The sequence below is a fragment of the Oncorhynchus mykiss genome, chromosome 3 (genome assembly GCF_057628025.1).
Source record: "Oncorhynchus mykiss isolate SJ-2025 chromosome 3, ASM5762802v1, whole genome shotgun sequence".
Classification (NCBI taxonomy): Eukaryota; Metazoa; Chordata; class Actinopteri; order Salmoniformes; family Salmonidae; genus Oncorhynchus; species Oncorhynchus mykiss.
The window spans coordinates 77,716,983-77,734,482 of record NC_143024.1 but is presented as its reverse complement, the minus strand read 5'-3'; the positions used below and the strand labels follow the sequence as shown (position 1 = coordinate 77,734,482).

General features: G+C 42.1%; 1 protein-coding gene across 8 annotated transcripts in view; it reads left to right on the top strand.

The window, feature by feature from the left end:
- LOC110520419 (mannosyl-oligosaccharide 1,2-alpha-mannosidase IB) overlaps positions 1-17,500 on the top strand; it is a 113,234-nt gene that overhangs the window by 68,455 nt on the left and 27,279 nt on the right. For 5 of the 8 annotated variants that reach the window (XM_021597729.3, XM_021597732.3, XM_021597731.3 and 2 more), the window contains 4 exons: positions 826-906; positions 9,892-9,986; positions 10,101-10,224; positions 14,149-14,242. In XM_021597729.3, the coding sequence (XP_021453404.3) occupies positions 826-906; positions 9,892-9,986; positions 10,101-10,224; positions 14,149-14,242 (394 nt within the window). Of the gene's footprint in view, positions 1-825; positions 907-9,891; positions 9,987-10,100; positions 10,225-12,676; positions 14,243-17,500 lie in introns of those variants that run through there. The other 3 variants (XM_090230194.1, XM_090230193.1, XR_016494814.1) reach the window with 2 other exon arrangements.

The window sequence follows — 17,500 nt, the reverse complement described above, 5'->3', positions numbered from 1 at the left end:
AAATTCTGACATATGTTAAATGATTCATGCAAGATTCTTTTGAATATGAAAAGCCACATCGTATTTCAAAGGAGTTGAAATACTGCAGGGGTGAGGAAAGAACATTTCTGACTTCTCACGTCTACTTTGTATGAAGTCTTTCAGTATTCTCATTCTTACACATTGTGTTTACAGGAGTCACATGAATGACATGAATTGAGACACCTGAATGACTGTATGATTGTTACGTTTCTGATTTTTCTGCATAACCAGAATGACTTATAGTTACTGCGTTGAGGTTTTCAGTCACCTGAATGACACTTCTCTTTTTTGGTACTGTGTGTGCGCGCGCGCATCACCCATATGGCAGCTATCACATTTTGTGTTGTGCAGTAGTGTGCATAACCTGACGAACCGCAGACTTTCTAACACAGGATGTTTTACGACGGCGCTCTGCACCTGGCTCCTAAATGTTGTTGGAAATGTGTAGCGGAGCTGACAGGGCTGCCTCCCCACTCCACCTCTTTCTCCACTCTCCCAGGGTGACAGTTGGATTTACAGCCCATTCAGGTTGTTCGAGAGAACGTTGAGGGTATTACACAGGGAACAAGTTTGTATTTGTGGTAGTACTTGGAAAGGTACATTTCTTATTTTTTATTAGTCTGACACATGAATTTGGTGTTAGTGTTGGTCTGAATAGTAGGCTAGTTGAATTTAGGAATGTGTGCCATTACAAACTGGTGTTAGTGTTACTGTGCAGTATATAGGATGTGTTTTTGGTGCAAGGCTGCTCTGGCAGTACTGTGCTCTGTCTCTGATTGATCCCCCTCTCCTCTGTTTCCTCAGAACGCTGAGGTGTCTGTCTTCGAGGTCAACATCCGCTTCATTGGAGGACTGCTTGCCGCCTATTACCTCTCAGGACAGGAGGTAACTATTCACCTGGGATTAGTTTACAGTGTGTGTGTGTGTGTGTGTGTGTGTGTGTGTGTGTCTGCAAAGGGGGGAGTCTTTGCTGTGTCTGTCAATTGTGGGAGGCGGGGGAGGGTTTACTGTGTGTGTGTGGGGGGGTATTTGACAGGCTGTTGATGAAGCACCAGACTTTGTTCAGCTGAACAGAATGCAAAAGAGGTAGAGAAGCAGAGGCAGGGGAGAGCAAAATGAAAGATAGGCTCAGATTAGGAACGCAAAGGGAGTGAAAGCAAGGAGAGGAAGAGAAAGGGGGATAGAGTCTTTCATTAGCCATCTGGGGAGTGATGAGGGCCCACAGGTTAGAGATGGTCGCCTGGGAAATAACACTTGAGGTGCACCATGTTAATGAACACACACACCTCCCAACATTCTTATCTGCCCTCTAGCTCTAATGAAAATGACCACAAATCCTCCTCCTGTCCCCCCCCCCCCCCCTCGCTCTCTCCCCCTCTTTCTGTCTCTCTCCCCTGCTGTATCAGTCATCCCCCTCTCCCTGCTCCTATTAGAGGAATGCGAGTGGTGGAATTGAGCTCCAGCCATGCGTTTCGGCCTCTCTGCCGGCCCCATGCTCCTCGTCTAACAGGAGCAGATCTCTGGCTGCGCTCCATGCTCCCTCTTAGTGCTCATCTCTCCTCCCCTCCTTTCCTTCACTCGCTTGCTTAACTTCCACTGTCCTCTTCTCATTCACTCTCTGACGTTACTCTCACCTCTCCCTCTTTCCCTCTCTGAATAAATGGTGATAATTCTGCAGAGGCTGGAGGATTGGTGTGGTAGGGAATCAGAGAGATGTTGAGGCTGGGTGTGGTAGGGAATCAGAGATGTTGTGGTAGGGAATCGGAGAGATGTTGAGGCTGGGTGTGATAGGCAATCGGAGAGATGTTGAGGCTGGGTGTGGTAGGAAATCAGAGATGTTGTGGTAGGGAATCAGAGAGATGTTGAGGCTGGGTGTGGTAGGGAATCGGAGATGTTGAGGCTGGAGGAGCGTTGTGGTTGGGAGGGGGTATATCGTTCGTCCATTGGGTTATAGCTCTTTGAGTCCTTTATTCCATGTGTGTGTGCATGCCAGAGAACTAGCCCTGCCATGCAGTGATGGATGATGTGTACTCCTCTGCTCTCCCCCTCTCTCCTCTTCTTTCCCTTCTCTTTCTCCATTCGGTCAGTTTCATTACTTAATTTTTCACTCTGCCCCTCTCCTCTCCTTCACTCTGCCCCTCTCCTTCTTTTCTCTCCTGATAGGTGCTTGGTCCTCTGGGATATGTAGTTTACTTCAAAGGTGCTAGCGCCTCTGGTAGGGCTGGGCAATATTGACTGAATTTCATTTAATAGAATATAGGTTTTGGTGCGATATTCAAAATGCCTGTATCGCAAGAATTGTTTATTGTATTTTTTCATGGCCATTTACAGTGGTTCTTCCTTTAAAAGTTGTGTCGTACTACAGCACAGCATGCTGGCTGCCGCAAATTTCTATGGCACGTTATTTAACCTTTCTAGCACAGGCGTTCCGCTAGCGGAACCCCTCGACAACATTCCGCTGAAAGGCATAGACTCCTTAATGCAACCACTGTGTCAAGTCAAAGGGAGCCTTGAATAGAACAGACAATATGGGATTGATTTTTAGAAATGTAGCTTAATTTGAATACTGTTTTTTTTCTATTCCAAGAAAAATTGAAATGTATTTCTTAATGTAGCTGTGGTACTGTAGGCCTAAGGGTTTCCGTTAGGAAGATATGGCACTGGACAACGTGTTTCTATTCCAAGAAAACAAAAATGCATTTGTTACTGTAGCTGTTTTAGCGTAACTTACTTATTGGCATAAAGGCCTGCTTAAATATACAGTACATCAGTCACTCATTTAATTTGTGCATGTCATCACACAGCATACAAGTCATCCATGTCTTTAATTACAGTCAAGCATTTTAGTTACAAACTAAATAAGAAATGGAGCCTTGATTTTAATTTTACAATCACGGCTAAAACGATTTAATTGAGGGTTTCAGATAGGAAAAGATGGCGCTGTACAACGTGACCGGTCGGGTGTAGGTCTAGGCTACTAATTGACTGCGAGTGAAGAGCAAATTAAACCTTACATTTCCACATAAAAATCTGATTTATAAAGACCAGTCCCCATGCTCTGTCATTCAGTGATATTTATTCCCTCCATCTGCATTTTTAATTCGCATTTTTATCATTTTTTTATTAACGAAAGCATAAATATGTTGAGCAAATACGGTACAATATATGCTTGATCCAACATTTTCCGGTTGCATGAGGTTTAGAGTTAGAAATGTACAACTTTAGAGTACTTAATACATTGCAAGTTGGGGGCGATTTCTTTTCACACCGACAGTAGCCGAGCTATTAGACTATCCTTTATAAAAGGTTGAAGTCTATTGTCTTGCTAATAGCCCATCCATGGGAACCTTGTTTACAAAATTCACAGCCTGCTACGCTTGTGAAAAACAAAATGCCTCCAGCTGTCCATCACTACTGTAAATAAAAACACAGCATCTACAGTGCTACAAATATATTATTGAATTCAATAAAAAAAAATCAATTGCACATAATTTCCCATTTTATACTAACAAGTGGTTGCCATGGTGAATAATCCAATAATAATTGGTATGGCACGGCTCTCGGAACTCATTAAGAGGTGGCTTCTGAATGAAAATACTTGCAAGTCAATAAAATGTCCCTGTAGATCTAATTAAGGATTCTAAATTAATATCTAAGGGGCATTTTTCGTTAGGGCAAATCTGGTCTGTGATACTGATTTAGAGATGTAAAACGTTACAGAGAAATATAATCTAAGGGGCTTTTATACAATTACAATGCTCCCCCCCCCCCTCCTTCTTGGCAAGTGTATTGTCCGGCTAATAGTCCATCCTGAGTGGATGGCCTCTTTTGTATTCCAATGTATGGAATGAATGTATTAAGTAGTAATTTACCATTCTCAGAGTGGAAATGTTGTTTGCAGAGTTCACAATCTCTTTTTCTAGTCCTCTGGTGGTTACAGTCCTAACCCTGGAACAGGGCTTGATGAGAACTTTGTCCATTTTGTCTGTTTTCTTTGGTCGCAATGTCATTTATGTTTATTTTTTATAAATAGCTCATTTTTGAATGGTAACTGTGTTAAGGGGGGAGTTTGGGGTGAGGTGAGGAGTACTTGAAAGGTGTGACTTGCAGCTTAAGCCATAAGTATACATCAGAATGCCGATTGTCCTCACTTTGATGCTATAACAACATACTGTAGCACCATGACCAGGATCTCTGTTCATTTAAGTGAGCAGATTAAGGCTTTCAGGAGGAACAGAAAATGATCTGTCAGTTCATAAACCATGTGCCATTGAATCGCGACATCTCAAATCTCTTCCCAACTATTTTGCAATCTATACTGTCATTTTTTTGGTCCTTAAATGAAACAGGTATATTTTTATTTATCACAATTTTCTTTAACCAATTATAGTCTTTAATGCAGGACCCACAGACAACTTCCTTACTTTTCCTCCCTTCCACTTGATAAAGGTTCCAATTAACCTCTCTGATCTCCCAAACCCGGATCCGGTATCGTGACTACAGCCTCAAGCTCATTACCATAACGCAACGTTAACTATTCATGAAAATCGCAAATGAAATGAAATAAATATGCCATCTCTCAAGCTTAGCCTTTTGTAAACAACACTGTCATCTCAGATTTTCAAAATATGCTTCTCAACCATAGGAAAACAATAATCTGTGTAAAAGTAGCTAGCTAGCGTAGCATTTAGCATTAGCATTAGCGTTAGCATCCAGCACGCAACATTTCAACAAAAACATAAAAGCCTTCAAATAAAATAATTTACCTTTGAAGAACTTCTGATGTTTTCAATGAGGATACTCTCAGTTAGATAGCAGATGCTCAGTTTTTCCAAAAAGATTCTTTGTGTATTAGAAATAGCTCCGTTTTATACATCACATTTGGCTACCAAAAAAAAACGAAAATTCAGTCCTCAAAAAGCGCACTTTTTTCCAAATTAACTCCATAATATCGACTGAAAACATGGCAAACGTTGTTTAGAATCAATCATCAAGGTGTTTTTCACATATCTCTTCATTGATATATCGTTCTTGGACGCATGGTTTCTCCCCTATATCAAATGGAAAAGTACAAGCAGCTGGCAATTGCACACCGAATTCCACGCAGGAAGGACACCAGGCGGACACTTGGAAAATGTAGTCTCTTATGGTCAATCTTCCAATGATATGCCTACAAATACGTCACAATGCTGCTAAGACCTTGGGGGAACGACAGAAAGTGTAGGCTCATTCCTTGCGCAATCACAGCCATATAAGGAGACAATGGAAAACAGAGCTTCAGAAATTCTGCTAATTTCCTGGTTGACGCATCATCTTGGTTTCGCCTGTAGAATGAGTTCTGGGGCACTTACAGACAATATCTTTGCAGATTCTGAAACTTCAGAGTGTTTTCTTTCAAAAACTGTCAAGAATATGCATAGTCGAGCATCTTTTCGTGACAAAATATCGCGCTTAAAACGGGAACGTTTTTTATCCAAAAATGAAATAGCGCCCCTAGAGATCCAACAGGTTAATAACGTATGTTTGTTTTTTTTATCAATAAGTATATCTAAGTTTAACCACACTATTTGTTGGATTATTTGTTTTGTCTTTTCTGGTGGATTAAACTGAAATTGCAATCAACTTTCTATGGCTTGTTTAAAAAATAACGATATCTTCATCAGCAAAGAAGGACTTTCTATCAGTCTTTCACACTGTGGTAAATAAAAACAGTTTGTTAATTAGAATTATTTATTTCGGTTTTTAGAGGGAGAGAAACCAAAAGCCCACCATGCCTATTTTTCAAAAATCGTCATTCCACATGTCAAGTGTAATTCCCCCATTGTATTTACCCAAGTTCTCTCTTAACTCCAGGACCACTGACAGTTTGTCATTGTTGCCTGATGCACAAATCTAGTGCCAGAGAAGAGAGGACTCTTAGACTGAAAACGCCTCCATTAATTTATGACAAGAGAGTCATTTTGTGCCACAATTTAGACTACTGATAGATCAGCGTTCTAACTCCCCCTGTGGTATTGTGGTGCAATGACAGAATGCCTCTATCTACCACGAACGGTCGGAGCAAGCTTGAAACTTTTAATGGCAGAACCACTATGTCCGCTTGTTCATGTCTTTTTGGTCTCATCCCCTTTCGCTCCATTCTTTGCTGTGTGCACCTTTCATTTATACACGCACCAAGCCCCTCCCCCAAGACCAGAGATCACTTCTTCCTCTCTGACAAGTGGTTTCAACTCACTATTTGTATTTGAGTTTTTGGTCCAACAGAATGGGTCATATGGAGACTGAAACATGCATGGTTCTGGTTAAATTTGTAACAAAGACCGACTTGAAAGCCATATCAGTGATAGCAAAAAAGCAGATTTAACTATTTTGATAAAATAATTACATTATTAGTTGGTCTTATGGGTAAGGGAGGCTTATATTTAACCTAGGTATAACTTCACAAGCACTGAATTCATTTGATTATGGCTGACTTAGAAATGCAGTGAATTTTATATTTTAATTGTATTAACGAAGCTTATTTAAAGAAACATTTTAAAAGATCAATGTATATATTGTGACTCGACCATAAGAATAAGAAATGAAAATAAAATAAATACAAATATCCTAGTGTCTTGTATATGTAGATTAGGTGAAAGGTGCTATTACCTCTGGTATATGTAGTTTCGGTGAAAGCTGCTGGCGCTCTACTGTTTAGACCAGGAGGACAACAGCTAACAGCCTGTACAGAGTAATAACCTCTCCGCAGAGAGAGAAACAATGGGGAGAGCGAGCGATGGGGGAGCAACAGAGAGACTGGGGCGGGAAACACAGAGAGCAAGCTGATTGCAGAGAGAAAACAGGAGAAGGGAGCAGGTCTTGTAATGTAAGATAATGAGCTGGGACACTGACATACTGCAGCTAGACAGCGGTCTCTACAATACATATTTTTCCTCCCTTTCTCCCTCCCTCCATCTTGCGTGCTCTCCCTGGTTTATCATGTATGCTGTGCTCTACTTTGCTATGTCTTTCAGCTTGGTGCTGTGAGCCGAGGCTGTGTCTGTCTCGCTGGGGAGCGCTTGACTCACTTTCATATTGTCAAACATGGAGCCCATCAAATGCAGAACACCGCTCCCTCTGTCACACTGGCCGGCTGCCATTGCACCGAGGGAGGGAGGGACTGCATATGAATAGTATGGATGTGAGAGAATCAGCTAGGTCATATAGAAGATAATCATGCAATTTAATTGGTTAAGTTGGAGGGCATACAATCTTGATTGGCTAGAATGGCCTGAGCTCAGGTAAAACTGTAGCTCAATTGCTTGATTAGTAAATTCAGTTACGCAGTTGTGGATAAATTCCCAAGAACACAGTCCCATGGTTTTCCAAGCTTGTTTCTGAGGCCTGATACCATAGAATATAGTATATGACAAATAATTAAGGAATGACACAGGATTAAGATAAACAATAATTAGCGAAGTAATAAACGGTGTAAACCCCATAGACGTAGAATCGTGAGTTGACCTAATACTGTCTCTCCCTGGAGCCTTTGAGGTCCTTCTTCCTAAACAGGCTCATTCACCAGATTTCACAGTATACCTTCTGATCATTTTATGGGACTCCATTACATGTACACAGTGGCATACTCCCCCAGAGAGAGAGATGATGGAGAGTGTGTGTTTGTGTGCCTCAATGTGTGTTAGGGCTGCACAATTAATCTAATTCACATCGAAATCAAAATATTGAAATGTGCAGAGATCCAAATCGCATGCAGTATTATGAAACGCATTTTAGGTGTAATGTTCGTTTTTATAGTTAACTCAGTTTTTTTCTCCTTTTGCGGCTGCTTCCCACACACCAACGCCATGGCACTCAAATACTGCAGTTCCTCCTCCTCGCTGTTAGATTCACTATGTTTGGGTTCTGTTCTGTTAGGTGAAATGCGAACACGAACAATGCTACTTTCCACTTTTTGCTTCTTATTATAAATAATTATAAATAATGATTCTAACAGTTTACCCAAGTGTTTTGATCTGTGTTGCACGTGAAATTGCATTTCATTTTTTTGCCTAGATCATTGTTTGTTAGTGTTTTTATTTTTTATAGTGTGTGTGTGTGTGTGTGTGTGCTCGCTCCCTGGCAGGCTGAGTGGTCCTGCGGGTCTATCCCAGTGAGACCAGGGCTCATATACTCATGTGTAATAACAGGATCAGCTCCTAAATTAGAGGATAGGTGGGAGCAGCAGATTAGTCAGCACTACGACCAGCCAGCCAGAGTTCCAAATCTGCAATCTGGGAATACTGCCGACTGACCCGGCCTGCCAACCTGGCCTCACATCTAATCATGATAGAGGGATGGAGAGAGCGAGAGGGAGAGCTTGTTAACCAATGAGAGTCAAAGCCAGGGGGGTTCTTCTAAGCTGTATGGAATTGTTTTAATAAATTCATAGTAAGGATAATTAAGCTATTTGATTTCATGTAGCTATTTGACCCCTGAAGTACACTACATGTACCAAAGTATGTGGACACCCCTTCAAATGAGTGGATTCCGCTATTTGAGCCACACCTGTTTCTGACGGGTATATAAAATCAAGCACACAGCCATGCATTCTCCATAGACAAACATTCACAGTAGAATGGCCTTACTGAAGAGCTCAGTGACTTTCAACGTAGCACCATCATAGGATGCAACCTTTCCAACAAGTCAGTTTGTACAATTTCTGCACTGCTAGAGCTGCCCCAGTCAACTGTAAGTGCTGTTATTGTGAAGTGGAAATGTCTAGGAGCAACAACAACTCAGCCGCGACGTGGTAGGCCACACAACTCACTGAACAGGACCGCCGAGTGCTGAAGCGCATAAAAATTGTCTGTCCACGGTTGCAACACTCACTACTGAGTTCCAAATGGCCTCTGGAAGCAACGTCAGCACAATAACTGTTCATCGCAGGCATCATGAAATGGGTTTCCTTGGCCAGGCAGCAGTACTTAACCCTAAGATCACCATTCGCAATGCCAAGCGTCAGTTGGAGTGGTGTAAAGCTTGCTGTCATTGGACTCTGGAGCAGTGGAAACGCTTTCTCTGGATTGATGAATCACACTTCACCACCTGGCAGTCCGACAGACAAATCTGGGTTTGGCGGATGCCAGAAAAATGCTAAATGCATAGTGCCAACTGTAAAGTTTGGTGGACGAGGAACAATTGTCTGGGCTGTTTTTCATGGTTCGGGCTAGGCCCGTTAGTTCCAGTGAAGGGAAATCTTAACGCTACAGCATACAATGAGATTCTAGATTATTCTGTGCATCCATCTTTGTGGCAACAGTTTGGGGAAGGCCCTTTCCTGTTTCAGCATGACAATGCCCCCGTGCACAAAGCGAGGCCCATGCAGAAATGGTTCGTCTTGATCGTTGTGGAAGAACTTGACTGAGAGCCCTGACCTCAATCCCATTGAACACCTTTGAACACCTTTGAACACCTTTGGGATGAATTGGAACGCTGACTGCGAGCCAGACCTATCGCCCGACCCCACTAATGTCCCCGCAACAATATTCCAACATCTAGTGGAAAGCCTTCCCAGATGAGTGGAGGCTGTTACAGCTGCAAAGGGGGGCCAACTCCATATTAATGCCCATGATTTTGGAATGAGATGTTTGTCGAGCAGGTGTCCACGTACTTTTGGTCATGTAGTGTAGTTGTGCATTCTTCATGCGTGTGTGTCCGGTTATTCTAGTCGTCTCTGAGAAGAGAAGAGATCTGAGCCTCCTGTAAACCAGCTCAGATGCTTTGTGATATTTCTTTGTCCCATGTAAACTGCTGTATTGTTACGTCTCGTAAGTATGTTTCCTCTCCTTCTGAAGCTTTTTCTCAACTTTCATTCGCCCTCTCTGTCTCTAGGTGTTTAAGGTGAAGGCGGTTCAGTTGGCTGAGAAGCTGCTCCCAGCCTTCAACACTCCCACAGGCATCCCCTGGGCCATGGTCAACCTCAAGAGGTCAGTCTCGGATCACAACGCAACCCTAGATCTACGTCCCCAACTGCAACAATCTCATTTCAGCATGATTCTGTATTTAATGATTCAAAGTGTGCCTGTTCTCCCTGTGTTCAGTGGTGTGGGTCGTAACTGGGGCTGGGCGTCAGCAGGCAGTAGTATCCTAGCAGAGTTTGGAACCCTCCACATGGAATTTGTCCACCTCACTTACCTCACCGGGAACCCTGCATACTATCAGAAGGTGAGACACCTCCTTAGTACTGGTGTGTGTGTGTGTGTGTGTGTGTCAGAGTGGGTGTCTGGTAGCCTGAGCAGCCGCTAGTGGGCTTTTTTGATCTCCACTATCATCTGGGCTTGATTACAGAAGGTAATGCACTCTTTTCCCCATGTGACCAGTTTGTACATTAAACATTCTTCATTCAGGCTGCAAGGCTTCGATTTCCTCAACTAGATTTAATGACGAGAAGGGGGAAAATCAAATGTTATTTGCCATATGCGCCGAATACAACAGGTGATATCTTACAAGCCCTTAACCAACAATGCAGTTTGAAGAAAATAGAGTAAATAAAATATTTTCATTTTTTACTTTATTTAGTAACACAATAAAATAACAATAATGAGGTTATATACAGGGGGTACCGGTTAGTCAAGTTAATTTTTACTTGTAGGTAGGGGTAAAGGGACTATGCATAGATAATAAACAGCGAGCAGCAGCAGTGTAAAAACAAAGGGGTGCGGTCAATTCAAATAGTCCAGGTGGCCATTTTATTAATTGTTCAGCAGTCTTATGGCTTGGGGGTAGAAGCTGTTAAAGAGCCTTTTGGATATAGACTTGGTGCTCCGGTACCGCTTGCCGTGTGGTAGCAAAGAGAACAGTCTATGACTTGGGTGACTGGAGCCTTTGACCATTTTTTGGGCTTTCCTTGACACTGCTTAGTATAGAGGTCCTGGATGGTAGGAAGCTTGGCCCCGGTGATGTACTGGGCTGTACGCTCTACCCTCTAGTACCTTACGGTCGGATGCCGAGCTGTTGCCATACCAGGCGGTGATGCAACCTGTCAGGATGCTCTCAATGGTGCAACTGTAGAACTTTGAGGATCTGGGGGAACCATGCCAAATCTTTTCAGTCTCCTGGGGGGGGGGGGGGGGGGGAGGTTTTGTTGTGCCCTCTTCGTGACTGTCTTAGTGTGTTTGAACAATGATAGTTTGTTGGTGATGTGAACACCAAGGAACTTGAAACTCTCAACCTGCTCCACTACAGCTCCGTTGATGTGAATGGGGGCGTGTTTGGCCCTTTTCCAATAGTCCACGATCTTCTCCTTTGTCTTGCTGACGGGCGGCCCGTCAGGAGAGGTTGAAAATGTCAGTGAAGACACCACTTTCCACCACCATGCTAGAGTGGCTAATGCTTAGGAATGCTAGTCCTAGGTGTTGCATACCCCGTTATCGCTCTTAAATGTAGTTCAGGAGGAAATCAAAGCCTTTGCAGCCTGACGGGATAAAAGAAAGATGAATGAACCGGTCACCGGGGGACACGAGTGTATTACTGACTGTACAGTCGTAGCCAAAAGTTTTGAGAATGACAAAATTATTTCCACAAAGTTTGGTGCTTCAGTGTCTTTAAATATTTTTGTCAGATGTTACTATGGAATACTGAAGTATAATTACAAGCATTTCATAAGTGTCAAAGGCTTTTAATGATGCAAAGAGTCGATATTTGCAGTGTTGACCCTTCTTTCTCAAGACCTCCGCAATCCGGCCTGGCATGCTGTCAATTAACTTCTGGACCACATCCTGACTGATGGCAGCCCATTCTTGCATAATCAATGCTTGGAGTTTGTCAGAATTTGTGGGTTTTTGTTTGTCCACCCGCCTCTTGAGGATTGACCACAAGTTCTCAATGGGATTAAGGTCTGGGGAGTTTCCTGGCCATGGACCCAAAATATCAATGTTTTGTTCCCCGAGCCACTTAGTTATCACTTTTGCCTTATGGCAAGGTGCCCCATCATGCTGGCAAAGGCATTGCTCGTGACCGAACTGTTCCTGGATGGTTGGGAGAAGTTGCTCTTGGAGGATGTGTTATTTATGGCTGTGTTCTTAGGCAAAATTGTGAGTGAGCCCACTCCCTTGGCTGAGAAGCAACCCCACACATGAATGGTCTCAAGATGCTTTACTGTTGGCATGACACAGGCTCACCTTGTCTTCTCTGGACAAACTTTTTTCCGGATGCCCCAAACAATCGGAAAGGGGATTCATCAGTGAAAATGACTTTACCCCAGTCCTCAGCAGTCCAATCCCTGTACCTTTTGCAGAATATCAGTCTGTCCCTGATGTTTTTCCTGGAGAGAAGTGGCTTCTTTGCTGCCCTTCTTGATACCAGGCCATCCTCCAAAAGTCTTCGCCTCACTGTGCGTGCAGATGCACTCACAGCTGCCTGCTGCCATTCCTGAGCAAGCTCTGTACTGGTGGTGCCCCGATCCCGCAGCTGAATTAACTTTACGAGACTGTCCTGGCGCTTGCTGGACTTTCTTGGGCACCCTGAAGCATTCTTCACAACAATTGAACCGTTCTCCTTGAAGTTCTTGATGATCCAATAAATGGTTGATTTAGGTGCAGTCTTACTGGCAGCAATATCCTTGTCTGTGAAGCCCTTTTTGTGCAAAGCAATGATGACTGCACATGTTTCCTTGCAGGTAACCATGATTGACAGAGGAAGAAAAATGATTCCAAGGACCACCCTCCTTTTGAAACTTCCAGTCTGTTATTCGAACTCAATCAGCATGACAGAATGTTCTCCTGCCTTGTCCTCGTCAACACTCACACCTGTGTTAACTTCTTGAGGTATAGGGGGCCGCATTTTCACTTTTGGATAAATAGTGTGCCCAATGTCTTGCCACTCATGCCAAGAATATAAGATATGCATATTATTAGTAGATTTGGATAGAAAACACTCAGAAGTTTCTAAAACTGTTTGAATCATGTCTGTGAGTATAACAGAACTTATGTAGCAGGCAAAACTCAGAGGACTAACCGTTCAGAATATATTTTTTGTAGGTCTCTTCACTGATCTCATTGGCAAACGATATTTCTTAGGAACTTGTTTTCAGTTCCTACCGCTTCCACTGGATGTCACCATTCTTTGGAATTTGGTTGAGGTTATTCATTTGTGCAATGAAGAAGTAGGGCCAACTAGGACTGCGTAACACTGTTGAGAGTTGCGCAAGACTTGAAAAGTAGCTTGGTTTGTTGTGTTCCTGTATGGAACACAGATAGACCCGTCTTCAATTTGATCGATTATTAACATTTAAAAATACCTAAAGTTCTATTACAAAAGTAGTTTGAAATATTTTGGAAAAGTTTTATAGGCAACTTTTGAAATATTTTGTAGTGACTTGCGCATTTTGGAAGCTGTTTTTTTCTGGATCAAACGTGACAAATAAATTGACATTTTGGAAATATATGGACGGAATGAATCAAACAAAAGGACCAATTGTGATGTTTATGGGACATTGGAGTGCCAACAAAAGAAGCTCGTCAAAGGTAAGGCATGTGTTATATTTTATTTCTGCGTTTTGTGTAGCGCCTGCAGGGTTGAAATATGCTACCCTTTTTGTTTACTGTTGTGCTATCATCAGTTTTTCGCCGAAAAATACTTTTTAAAATCTGACATGTTGGCTGGATTCACAACGAGTGTAGCTTTAATTGAGTATCTTACATGTGTGATTTAATGAAAGTTCGATTTTTATATCAATTTATTTGCATTTTCCCTGGTTTTTGGCCAAGTGGGACGCAAGCGTCCCCTTTACCATGAGAAGTTAACGAGAGAATCACTGACATGATGTGAGCTGGTCCTTTTGTGGCAGGGCAGAAATGCAGTGGAAATGTTTTTTGGGGATTCAGTTAATTTGTATGGCAAAGAGGGACTTTGCAATACATCTGATCACTCTTCATAACATTCTGGAGTATATGCAAATTACCATCATACAAACTGAGGCAGCAGACTTTGAAAATTAATATTTGTCATTCTCAAAACTTTTGGCCACACCTGTACACATCAAGCCCAAACGATGGTGGAGATCTATAAAGCCCACTAGTGGCTTTCCAGGCTTAGTGTCTGTGTGTTCTCCTGGGTAAGAGAGATTCATGTCTCCTCTAACCCTGACAGGTGATGCACATACGGAAGCTGCTGGCCAAAATGGACCGACCCAACGGGCTCTACCCAAACTATCTGAACCCTCGTACTGGCCGCTGGGGCCAACGTAAGTACCTGTTGTCGCTCACTTCATCAGAGAATAATACTGACAGGTGTGTGTGCCTGTGCTCACCACTGTGGGCCGCTAGGCTGTGCAAATGACTGTGTGTGAGTACTGGGTGTTTTTGGAGCTTTAATAAATATGTATAATTAAAAGCTGTTGGTGGGAGGCATCTTAACTGATTGTTAATTACCCTGACTTAGACAGAGCAGTTTAATTACTGTTTCTACCTCTCACTGCTCAACCTGACCACGCACCCACAGCGTGGGTTTCCATTGTGGCACGGGAAAACGTGACCGGGAAGATTATAATTTACCGGCCATTTGAGAATTGTACCGGACCCATAAGCATTGGATGTATAACCCATTAGGGTGTCTAACCATGGTGCTCAGAAATACAGAAATCACATTTAGATTATGGTAATTCATCTGAACCTCTTGAGACTATGGAGCAGTATTTTCATTTTTGGAAAAATAATGTTCCCATAGTAAACGGGCTATTTCTCAGGACAAGATGCTAGAATATGCATATAATTGACAGCTTAGGATAGAAAATACTCTAAAGTTTCTTAAACTGTAAAAATATTGTCTGTGAGTATAACAGAACTGATATTAGAGGCGAAAGCCTGAGAAAAATCCAATCAGGAAGTGACTCTTATTTTGAAACCTCTGCGTTCCTATGCCTCCCTATTGAGCATTGAAAGGGATATCAACCAGATTCCTTTTTCTATGGCTTCCCTAATGTGTCTACAGTCACAAGACATAGTTTCAGGCTTTTATTTTGAAAAATGAGCGTGAACGTCAACATTGCGTCATTGGTCAGCTGGTAGCTCTGAGTGATTGCTGCGTAATAGACAAAGGCGGCCGTTGCTCCTCTCGCTCCTACTAAGAAGCCAATTGTCCCGGTTGATATATTATCGAATAGATATTTGAAAAACACCTTGAGGATTGATTATAAAAAATGTTTGCCATTTTTCTGTCGATATAATGGATCTAATTTGGAACATTTTTCGGCGTTGTCGTGCCCGCAATTTCCGGTGGATTTCTCAACAAAACGTGAAGAACAAACAGAGGTATTTCGGCTATAAAAATAATCTTTATGAAACAAAATGAACATTTGCTGTCTAACTGGGAGTCTCGTGAGTGAAAACATCCGAAGCTCATCAAAGGTTTGATTGCTTTTCTGATTTTCGTGACCAAGCTGCCTGCTGCTAGCTGGACATAATGCTATGCTAGGCTATCGATAAACTTACACAAATGCTTGTCTTGCTTTGGCTGTAAAGCATAATTTCAAAATCTGAGATGACAGGGTGATTAACAAAAGGCTAAGCTGTGTTTCACAATATTTCACTTGTGATTTCATGAATATGAATATTTTCTAGGAAGATTGTCCGTTGCGTTATGCTAATTAGTGTAGTTGATCACAATTCTCCCGCGTCCGGGAGGGGTAGTTCTAAGAAGTTAAAACACAACATGCAACTCATGTAATGAAGCTGCCAATAAAATATAATTTTCAAACATTTGCCAGAAAACACCATTCTAAGCAGTGCACCTGATAGCGGTTCCATATGTCACCGAGATTTAAAATCTATTTTAGAAACTTAGTGAGAATCTACAGATACAACAACTCGGATGGGTTGCTAATACAGTGCATTCGGAAAGTATTGCAACCCTTTGACTTTAAAAAAAATATATATATATATATAAATATATATAAATAAACGTGTGTGTATATACATACACACACACACACAGTTGAAGTCGGACGTTTACATACACTTAGGTTGGAGTCATTAAAACTAGTTTTTCAACCACTCCACAAATTATTTCACTTATAATTCACTATCACAATTCCAGTGGGTCAGAAGTTTACATACACTAAGTTGACTGTGCCCTTAAACAGCTTAGTAAATTCCTGAAAATGATGTCATAGCCTATCAGAAACTTCTAAAGCTAATTGACCTCATTTGAGTCAATTGGAGGTGTACCTGTGGATGTATTTCAAGGCCTACCTTCAAACTCATTGCCTCTTTGCTTGACATGGGAAAATCAAAAGAAATCAGTCTAGACCTCAGGAGAAAATGTAGCCCTCCACAAGTCTGGTTCATCCTTGGAAGCAATTTTCAAACGCCTGAAGGTACCACGTTCATCTGTACAAACAATAGTACGCTATTATAAACACCATGGGACCACACAATCGTCATACCACTCAGGAAGGAGACTGGTTCTGTCTCCTAGAGATTAACGTACTTTGGTGCGAAAAGTGCAAATCAATCCCAGAACAACCGAAAAGGAGCTTGAGAAGATGCTGGAGGAAACCGGTACAAAAGTATCAATATCCAATGTAAAACGAGTCCTATATTGACATAACCTGAAGGGCTTCTCAGTAAAGAAGAAGCCACTGCTCCAAAACCCAGTCTACGGTTTGCAACTGCACATGGGGTCAAAGATCGTACTTTTTGGGAGAAATGTCCTCTGGTCTGATGAAGCAAAAACTGTTTGGTCATAATGACCAATGTTAGGTTTGGAGGATAAAGGGGGAGGCTTGCAACCCGAAGAATACCATCCCAACCGTGAGGCACGGGGGTGGCAGCATCATGTTGTGGAGGTACTGGTGCACTTCACAAAATAGATGGCATCATGAGGGAGGGAAATTATGTGGATATATTGAAGCAACATCTCAAGACATCAGTCAGGAAGTTAAAGCTTGGTTGCAAATGGGTCTTCCAAATGGACAATGACCCCAAGCATACTTCCAAAGTTGTGGCAAAATGGCTTAAGGACAACAAAGTCAAGGTATTGGAGTGGCCATCACAAAGCCCTGACCTCAATCCTATAGAAAATTTGAGGGCAGAACTGAAAGAGCGTGTGCGAGCACAGAGGCCTACAAACTTGACTCCGTTACCACAGCTCTGTCAGGAGGAATGGGCCAACATTCACCCAACTTATTTGTGGAAAGCTTGTGGAAGAATACCCAACACTTTTGAACCAAGTTAAACAATTTAAAGGCAATGCTACTAAATACTAATTGAGTGTATGTAAACTTCTGACCCACTGGGAATGTGATGAAAGAAATAACAGCTGAAATAAATCAAATAATCTCTACTATTATTCTGACATTTCACATTCTTACAATAAAGTGGTGATCCTAACTGACCTAAAACAGGGAATCTTTACTAGGATTAAATGTCAGGAATTGTGAAAAACTGAGTTTAATTGTATTTGGCTAAGGTGTATGTAAACTTCCGATTTACAACTGTATATT